At 47.5% G+C, this 9,791-nt stretch overlaps 1 protein-coding gene across 1 annotated transcript in view; it reads right to left on the bottom strand.

Moving 5' to 3' along the window:
* Positions 1-9,791, bottom strand: part of CFAP46 (cilia and flagella associated protein 46) — a gene marked incomplete at its 5' end in the record, with an annotated part of 97,130 nt that overhangs the window by 80,487 nt on the left and 6,852 nt on the right. The window contains 2 exons of the mRNA XM_010859553.1: positions 642-740; positions 8,648-8,747. Coding sequence (XP_010857855.1) covers positions 642-740; positions 8,648-8,747 — 199 coding nt within the window. The remainder of the gene's footprint in view (positions 1-641; positions 741-8,647; positions 8,748-9,791) is intronic.

The raw sequence follows: 9,791 nt of genomic DNA, 5'->3' as shown, positions 1-9,791 counted from the left end.
GCTCACCAGGGTCCTCTGAACCCGCCACTGCCAGGCCTCGGGGCCCCCTCTTCTCCTCCCTTCCCACCCTCCCCTCACCCTCCCAGGGGTCTCCCCTTACCCCCCACAGAGGTCCCCACCTCCCCACGCCTGAGATGACCTCAGCGCTTCCCCAGAGCCCCTCAGGCCCCGCACTAGGGCAGGGGCACGCCTGTTTGCCTGGACCTGAGTCAGGATGGCCAAAGCCCTCGGGGACTCGGTGTTCACCAAGGGCACGTGTTCTCAGTGTGCTAGGGGCAGACTGCTCCACACAGGCCACACGAGGGCCTGGCTGGAGGCCCGTCTCATCCCAGCCCCCAGCCCGAGCCCCGGGAACAGGCTGCATGACCCCACAGGCCCGCCAGACAGGGTGAGCCCGGCAGCCGCGGGGCCGGAGCCAGGCGGGAGGACGTCAGCTGGCCTCGGCAGGCGGGGCCACGCGGCCCCTGGACTTCCTCCCAGAGAGGCCACGCTCACAGGGGAGACCGGGGCACAGGAGGCTGGCTTGTGCCCATCAGGGCCCCTCCTCCAACCTGGCCCCTCCTCCAAACCAGGTCCACACACAAGGTCCAGGGACCTGCACGAGGCTCAGCTTCTGCCCCGGCTCCTGGTCCACAACTTACCTCCACAGCCTCTCGAGTGTAGGTTTTAATTTTATTTTCCAGTCTTACAGCTTCCAGTTCACACTCCAGGCACTCGACTTCCATCAGCCTCGCAGGGCCCTGTGGGCACAGTGGTTGCTGTATAGGTGGGGAGTTTTAATGAAAGAATCACATTCACTAATGTCGGAAAACATTTCAAAGTATAATTCACGGACTCGGTAGACATTCAACAAAAAAAATAGGTAATATAAATATATATATATATGAAAAACTTAAAATGTTTCTAAAAGATGCAAAGATTTAAATGAGAAAGCTAGAAAAAAATTTTTTGTTTTTATTTTTCAGTTAATTTCACTGGACATAGAACTTTTAAATAGCGACACCGACTTCAGACAAATGCTCTGTTATGAAATCTGGACAATCCTTTCACTTAACCCCCGCTGGGGTCAGGACGGCTGCAGGAGAGGGGCGGCATGGGCCTGGGGTTTCCTGGGTGGGTGGGCAGACAGGTACATGTAACTTTCACAAAACTGCTAACCTGTTTCCAAAGGGGTCCCTTTCCCACCCCTCCCCGGCCAGTGTGGGCTGGTCGGCCTCCGGGTGAGCCGCCTGCCGGGTGAGTGGTTGAGAGGTAACAGGTCACAGGGATTCCTCTTGTTTTTCTTCTGTTTTTTCCCCAGAAGTTTTCTCATTTGAGCTCTCACATTCTTGGTTTAGGGTGCGTGTTGAGTTGATCCTGTCCATGGGATGAAGGGCGGCCGGTGTTCACTTTCCCGCACGTGGTTGCTCCCCTGTCCAGCGCTGTTTTCTGGACGAGACGCTCTGTCCCCAGCGGAAGGCTCTGCACCTGGTCCAGGCCGAGGCCCCGAGCGTGTGGGTCTCTTTCTGAACCCCGTCCTGGCCCTCCGTCTGTCTGCGTCTCCACGTCCAGGCCGCCCATTCTGAACCCCGGTGCCCCTCCACCAGGCCTGCACGCGAGGTCGTGCACGCCTGCTGACGCTGCTCCGCTTTTCCAGAGCTGCTCTGGGTTATTCTAGGGCCCCTGCATTTCCCTAACAATTTTATGCTCAGTTCGTCAATTTCTGAAAGACTCCTGTCAAGACTTTGATTGAATCACACTGAATCCACTGCTCCGTCTGGGGAGAACTGACATCATAATAATGCTGCGTCTTCTGATCCGTGTTATCATCTCTGCTTTAAACAGCAGGTGCCTTTTAAAGCGCTTCACGGATTCTTCAGTCTCTCTCTGACTCACGTGGCCCCTTACTGGTCCTCTTCACTGTTTGTGCGGATCCAGATTTCTGCTGCTATCATCATCCTTCTGCTTGAAAAAGCTCTTGAAACTTTCTTGCAGTGAGTCAGACTCTTTCAGATTTTGTATATTTTAATAAATATTTACTTTGCTTCTGATTTTCAAAGAATGCAATTTTTTAGGTTGACATGTTTTTTTTTTTGGCCGCACCATGAGGCATGTGGGATCTTAGTTCCCAGCCAAGGACTGAATCTGCGCCCTCTGCACTGCAAGTGCAGCCGTAATCTCTGAACTGCCAGGGACGTCCCAACAGTTACACCTTTTTCATTTTATTATTTGGATGTTGATCTGTCTTTTAGTTCATACTGTTTCCAACAAAAAGTCTGCTGCCATTCTTTTGACAAGTTTTATTTTTATTTGTTTGACTTCGCTCTGAGCCGCCACGTGTGAACTCTTAGCCGTGGCGTGCGGGCTCTAGTTCCCAGTCAGGCATCGGACCTGCCCCTGCTTTGGGAGTGGGAAGTGGGAAGGATTAACCCCTGGGCCACCAGGGCAGTCCTCGCTGTCATTCTCTGTTCCTCAGTACATAATCTCTCCCTGTTCACAGACCACCAAATTTAGAATTTTGAGCCATTTTTCCTTCACATTTTTTCTGCTCCCCACTTAATCTCTGCTCCGTCAGGGACCCCGATTACACGCACATCGGTTTGCTTGAACGCTCATGGCTAAATAATACTGCATCACACACACACACACACACACATTTTCTTTATCCATTCACCCAAAGACAGACACTTAGGCAGCTCCCACATCTTGGCTTTTGTGAATGCTGCTGCAGTGAACACGGGTACAGACATCTCTTCAAGATCTGATTTCAGTCCCTTTGGATACACAGGAGTGGGATTGCTGGATCACATGGCAGCTTTATAAAAAAAGTTTAAGGAACTTTCTTACTATTTTCCATAGAAGCTGAACCAGTTTCCATTTCCACCAACAGAGCACCAGGGTTTCCTTTTCTTCACATCTTTACCAACACATGCTGTCTCTTGTCTTCTGGACACCAGCCACCCCAGCAGGTGTGGGGTGATGCTCACTGAGGTTCTGACTTTACCTCCTTGATGATTAGTGGTGCTGAACACCTCTTCATGCAGCACTTGAATACTTTCTTTAGAAAAATGTCTATTAGGCCCTTAGCCCATTGTTTCCCTTTGGAGAATGGTGATGATGGTGATAAGGTGATTTCCTACTGAGGTATGAGCTCCTACATAGATATTAAATCCTTACCCGATATATGGTTTGCAGATATTTTTCTTCTAGGTCACAGGTCGCCTTTTCGCTGTGTTATTGCTTTCTTTCTATGCAGACGGTTTTTAGATTGACGTAATCCTCCTTGTTTACTTTTGCTTTCGTTGTCATATTCAAACAATCATTGCCCAGACCAAAGTCGATAGTTTTTTTCCCCTATGTGTTCTTAAAGGAGTTTTACAGTTTCAGGTCTTAAAATCTGTAATCCATTTCAAGTTAACTTTTGTGAGAGGCGTAAGGCAGGAGTCCAGTTTCATTCGTCTCCGTGTGGCCATTTCTGTTTTCCCAGCATCGTTAATTGAAGAGGCTGTACTCCCCCACGGCGTTTTGGTGCCCTTGTCAAACGTGAGTTGACATCGTGTGCAGCCTTACTTCTGGGCTCGCGATTCTGCTCCTTTGGTCTGTGCATCTATTTTCATACCAGGGCCGCACTGTTTCGGTCACTGTAGCTTTGACTACAGCTCATGGTGCCTCCAGGTTTGTCCTTCCTCGACAGTGCTTTGGCTCTTCTGTGATTCCATACAGATCGCCTTTGTTTTCTATTCCTGTGAGACACGCCACTGAAACTGATGTGGATGTCAGTTTGGGGTAGTACAGACATTTTAATAATGTTCACTCTTCCAGGAACATGGGATATGCTTCTGTTCTTCATGTCTTCATTCATTCATTTCATTACTGTCTCCTGGTTTTCCGTGTACAGGTCTTTCAACTTTTTGGTTAAATTTATTAAGTATTGTACTGTTTTTGATGGTACTGTAAACTGTTTAATTTTCTCTTTCAGATATTTCATTTTCAGTGTACAGAAACACAACTGATTTTTTGATGATGATTTTGAATCCTTCAGCTTTGCTGAATTTGCTCATTAGTCCTAACAGTATTTGATGGAGTCTTCAGAGTTTTCTCTGTATAAACAGGTCATGTCACATGTAACCAGAGGCAGACGTATTTCCTCCTTTGTGGTTTGGATGCCTTTTATTTCTTTTTCTTGTCTGATTCTTGTGGCTAGAACTTCTAGTACTGTGTTAAATAGAAGTGGCGAGAGGAGGCACCATCATATTGTTCTTGACCTTAGAAGATAAGCTTTTAACCTTTCACCATTGAGTATAATGTTAGCTGTGGGCTTGTCACATGTGCTGTTTATTACGTGGAGGTATTTTCCTTCCACACTTTTTGCTGAAAGTTTTTAACCTAACAGGATGTTGAATTTTTTTTCAAATGCTTTTCTTGCATCTATTGAGATGATTGTATATTTACCCTTCATTCTTTTAATGTTATGCCAAAGCCTTTGACTGTGTGGATCACAATAAACTGTGGAAAATTCTGAAAGAGATGGGAATACCAGACCACATGACCTGCCTCTTGAGAAATCTATATGCAGTAAGGAAGCAACAGTTAGAACTGGACATGGAACAACAGACTGGTTCCAAACAGGAAAAGGAGTACATCAAGGCTGTATACTGTCACCATGTTTATTTAACTTATATGCAGAGTACATCATGAGAAACGCTGGACTGGAAGAAACACAAGCTGGAATCAAGATTGCCAGGAGAAAATCAATAACCTCAGATATGCAGATGACACCACCCTTATGGCACAAAGGGAAGAGGAACTCAAAAGCCTCTTGATGAAAGTGAAAGTGGAGACTGAAAAAGTTGGCTTAAAGCTCAACATTCAGAAAACGAAGATCATGGCATCCGGTCCCATCACTTCATGGGAAATAGATGGGGAAACAGTGGAAACAGTGTCAGACTTTATTTTTATGGGCTCCAAAATCACTGCAGATGGTGACTGCGGCCATGAAATTAAAAGGTGCTTACTCCTTGGAAGGAAAGTTATGACCAACCTAGATAGCATATTCAAAAGCAGAGACATTACTTTGCCAACAAAGGTTCGTCTAGTCAAGGCTATGGTTTTTCCCGTGGTCACGTATGGATGTGAGAGTTGGACTGTGAAGAAGGCTGAGCACTGAAGAATTGATGCTTTTGACCTGTGGTGTTGGAGAAGACTCTTGAGAGTCCCTTGGAGTGCAAGGAGATCCAACCAGTCCATTCTGAAGGAGATCAGCCCTGGGATTTCTTTGGAAGGAATGATGCTAAAGCTGAAACTCCAGTACTTTGGCCACCTCATGCGAAGAGTTGACTCATTGGAAAAGACTCTGATGCTGGGAGGGATTGGGGGCAAGAGGAGAAGGGGACGACAGAGGATGAGATGGCTAGATGGCATCACTGACGTGATGGACGTGAGTCTGAGTGAACTCCGGGAGTTGGTGATGGACAGGGAGGCCTGGCGTGCTGCGATTCATGGGGTTGCAAAGAGTCGGACACGACTGAGCGACTGATCTGATCTGATCACATTTATTGATCTGACTATGTTAAACCACCCTTGTGACCTCAGGATAAATCCCACTGATTATGGAGTTTGATCTTCACGATACGAGGCTGAGTTCAGTTTGCTGGCATTTTGTTGAGGATTTTTGCATCTGTGTTTTTTTGGATTGTTTTCTTTTCTGTATTTCCTTCCTGTATTTTATTTTCTTGTAGTTACTTTGTCTGGTTTGGTATCAGGGTAATGCTTGCTTTGTAAACCGAGTTGGAGTATTCCTTTTTCTTCAACTTTTTGGAAGAATTTTTGAAGGATTAGCATTAATTCCTCTTTAAATGTTTGGTAGAATTCACCAGTGAAGTCATCTTGTCCTGAGTGTGTGTTTCTTTTTTTTTTTCTTGATTTTTATTGGGGTACAGTTCTTCACGCTGTCGGGTTAGCTTCTACTGCACAGCAAACTGAATCAGCTGTGTGTACACACATCTTCTCTTTGTTGGACTTCCTCACAGAGCACCGAGTTCCCTGTGCTGAACCGCAGATTCTCATTCGTTACCTATTTTACAATAATATCAAGGGTGTATGTACATCAATTGCAGTCTCCCAATTCATCCCACACCACCTGTCCCCCTTGGGATCCACGTTTGTTCTCTATGTCTATGCTTCTATTTCTGTTTCCCAAATAAGTTTAATATACCATTTTTCTAGATTCCACATATATGCACTGCTGCTGCTGCTGCTAAGTCGCTTCAGTCATGTCCGACTCTGTGCAACCCCACAGACGGCAGCCCACCAGGCTCCCCTGTCCCTGGGATTCTCCAGGCAAGAACACTGGAGTGGGTTGCCATTTCCTTCTCCAATGCAGGAAAGTGAAAAGCGAAAGTGAAGTCGCTCAGTCGTGTCCCGTGTCTGACTCTTAGCAACCCCATGGACTGCAGCCTACCAGGCTTCTCTGTTCATGGGAGTTTCCAGGCAAGAGTACTGGAGTGGGGTGCCATTGCCTTCTCCGATATATGCACTAATATATTTATTTTTCTCTTTCTGACTTATTTTACTCCATATGACTGTCTCTTGGTCCATCCATATCTCTAAAAATGACCCAATTTCATTCTTTTTTATGGCCGAGTAATATTCCATTGTGAGAGTTGGACTATCAAGAAAGCTGAGCACCAAAGAATTGATGCTTTTGAACTGTAGTGTTGGACAAGACTCTTGAGAGTCCCTTGGACTGCAAGGAGATCCAACCAGTCCATCCTAAAGGAGATCAGTCCTGAATATTCATTGGAAGGACTGATGCTGAAGCTGAAACTCCAATACTTTGGCTACCTGATTCGAAGAGCTGACTCATTTGAAAAGACCCTGATGCTGGGGAAGATTGAAGGCAGGAGGAGAAGGGTATGACAGAGGATGAGACGGTTGGATGGCATCACCGACTCAATGGACATGGATTTGGTGGACTCCAGGAGTTGGTGATGAACAGGGAGGCCTGGCGTGCTGAGGTTCATGGGGTCACAAAGAGTCAGACATGACTGAGCGACTGAACTGAACTGAATATTCCATTGTATATATGTACCCCACATCTTCTTTATCCATTTCTCTGTTGACATTCAGGTTGCTTTCGTGTCCTGGCTATTGTAAATCATGCTGCAGTGAACACTGGGACACATGTGTCTTTTTAAGCTGCTTTTTCTCTGGGCACATGCCCAGAAGTGGGGTTGTTGGGTCATGGGGTGTTTCTTCATTCGGAGATTTTTCGATCACTAATACAACCTTCTCACTCATTGGTCTATTCAGACTTTCTGTTTCCCCACGAGTCAGTCTCGGTAGGTTGTATGTTTCCAGGAACTTATCAGTTTCATACAGGTTACCCGTCTTCCTGGCATGTAAGTCATATTGATCTCTTAAGATCCTTTTTATTTCTGTGTTATCAGTTGTAAGGCCCCTCTTTTGTTTCTGATTTTGATCTTCTATTTTTCCTTGTCTAGCTAATGTTTGTCAGTTTTGTTTATTTTTTCAAAACACCAACTGTTAGTTTCATTAATCTTTTCTATTGGTTTTCTGGTCTCTATTTCATTTGTTTTTGCTCTGATCTTCATTATTTCCTTCCTTCCACTGACTTTGGGCTTTGTTCTATTTTTTGTTTTTTTTGTTTTTGTTTTTTTTCCGTTTCTTGAGGCATGAATCGAAGGCAGGAGGAGAAGGGGATGACAGAGGATGAGATGGTTGGATGGCATCACCAACTCGATAGACATGATATTGAGCAAGCTCCAGGAGTTCGTGATGGACGGGGAAGCCTGATGTGCTGCAGTCCATGGGGTCACAAAGGGTCTGACACAACTGAGCCATTGAACTGAACTGAACTGAGGCATAAATATGGTGGTTTATGTTAAATCTTCCTTTTTCCATATCACAGGTGTTTTGGCTGCCAGCGCCCCTCTGAGGACTGCTCTTGCTGTAGCCCACAGGTATTGGTGTGTTGTGTTTCCACTGTCCTATGTTTCAAAATCTTTTTTCCCTTTTGATTTCTTTTTTGACCCATTGGTTGTTCAGGAGTATGCTATTTGATTTCCACATTTCTGTGAAATTATAGCTTAGCTCCTGTTGCTGATTTCTAGTTTCACACCATTTCAGTCCAAAAAGATACTTAACATGATTTCCGTCATCTTAAATTTGTTAAGACTTGTTTTGTGATCTAACATGATCTGTCCTGAAGAACATGCCTTTTCCTCCTTCTGAGGTGTCGATTAGGCTCATTTTGCTCAATCGCAATATACCCATATTGATCTTCTGTCTGGGTGATCTGTCCACGCTGGAAGCGGGTTATTACAGACCCTACTGCTGTTGCGTCTGTTTCTGCTCTCAGGTTCGTTGGTATTTGCTTGATGTGGGCAGGTGCTCCAGTACTGGGTCCACACGTGTGCACAACGGTTATGTTCTCTTTAACGCACTGATCATCACTAATGACCTACTGGTGCAAAACCCACATCATTTCAACCACGTGAAATGCACTTAAAAAGACTAGCAGGGAATTCAGCAACAACGAACAGCTCAGGCGCCCTGGCGAGGGGCTTCTGAACTCCGTGCCTGCTTTTGGTCCTTTAAGTCTCGATCACAGTGAGCAGGAGCAGGGCTTCCGGCCGTGACTACTTACTTTGCTGTCCATCTTCTTCAGGTCTGAGAGGCAATCGGAGGCAATCTCCCAGCATTTCAAGATCAGAGAAAGATGGGCTAATTCAAAAAGCAAGATCATTCTGGAAACAGAAACGAAACAGCATTAGGTCAACAGGAGCCAACAACACACCCGCCTGCGGCTGGAATAAGCCTTCAGCCATCGCTCTGGGGGCACGAACAAAATGGGAGCCAAAAGGAATCCTATGGCGAGGGTTCCCAAGCCCAGCCGCCTCGGCCCTGGCAGGATTTGGAGAGACCTCCGCTGTCTCCGGGCAGGTGCAGGCGCAGCTGTGAGCCCCGGGGCAGGGGAGCAGCCAGGGAGCACATGTCCTCGAGGCGGACGCCTCCTACGCCTTGACCAGGTGACCAGAGCGGTCGTAGTGGCCAGTCAGGTCTCTGCAGAAACCAACAGGCTGGTGCTAACGTGTGGACAGAGATGCAAAGAACCTGGAGGACCACAAGCAACTCCAAAAAAGAACAAAGCGGGGGAATGAGCCCCCTGAATTTAAGGCTTAACAAAGAGCTACCAGAATCAGGGCAGTGTTCTGGGTGGGGGAGACAGGCCAGGCTTCCCAGCCTAACCCCCTCACGTCTGGACGCGGTGGTTCTCTGCTGGGTGGGGACCTGTCCTGCACGGGGTGGTTGGTGCGCGGTGTCCCCAGACACGCCAGCATCCCCTGGGGACAAGCTGGCGCCGCTGCTCTTCCTGAGGCAGCACTGGTGCCTGACGGTGGCCAGGACTCTCTGCCCTTGGGCAGCTCCTCCCAGGTGGGCAGGCCCACGCCCGGCCCTCTTCCAGTGATGGTGACCCAGCTTCCACCCACTCCCGAGGGGCGGGACCACGCCAGAGGAGCCCATCAACACTACCCCTCGCCTTCACCTGACATGCAAGGGCAAGAGTGCCCTTTGCTGATGCAGAAGGTGAGTGGTCACGGGGGTCCGGGGGAGGAAAACCCTCAGCTCCAGCTGGCAGGCAGGTGCCACTGTAGCTCTGGCCCCCGAGTCCCCGTGCCTCTCTGGCAGCTCTGAGCTCTGCGGACACCTCTGGGTCATCATCACAGGCCTTCCTCTGTGTGCAGCCCCCACAGTGAGTTCCTAACTGTGTGTCATGGAGCTAGGTCTTT

The sequence above is a fragment of the Bison bison genome, unplaced genomic scaffold (assembly GCF_000754665.1).
Source record: "Bison bison bison isolate TAMUID 2011002044 unplaced genomic scaffold, Bison_UMD1.0 scf7180017864456, whole genome shotgun sequence".
Classification (NCBI taxonomy): Eukaryota; Metazoa; Chordata; class Mammalia; order Artiodactyla; family Bovidae; genus Bison; species Bison bison.
The sequence above is the reverse complement of the archived record's forward strand: the minus strand, read 5'-3'. Positions and strand labels throughout refer to the sequence as shown.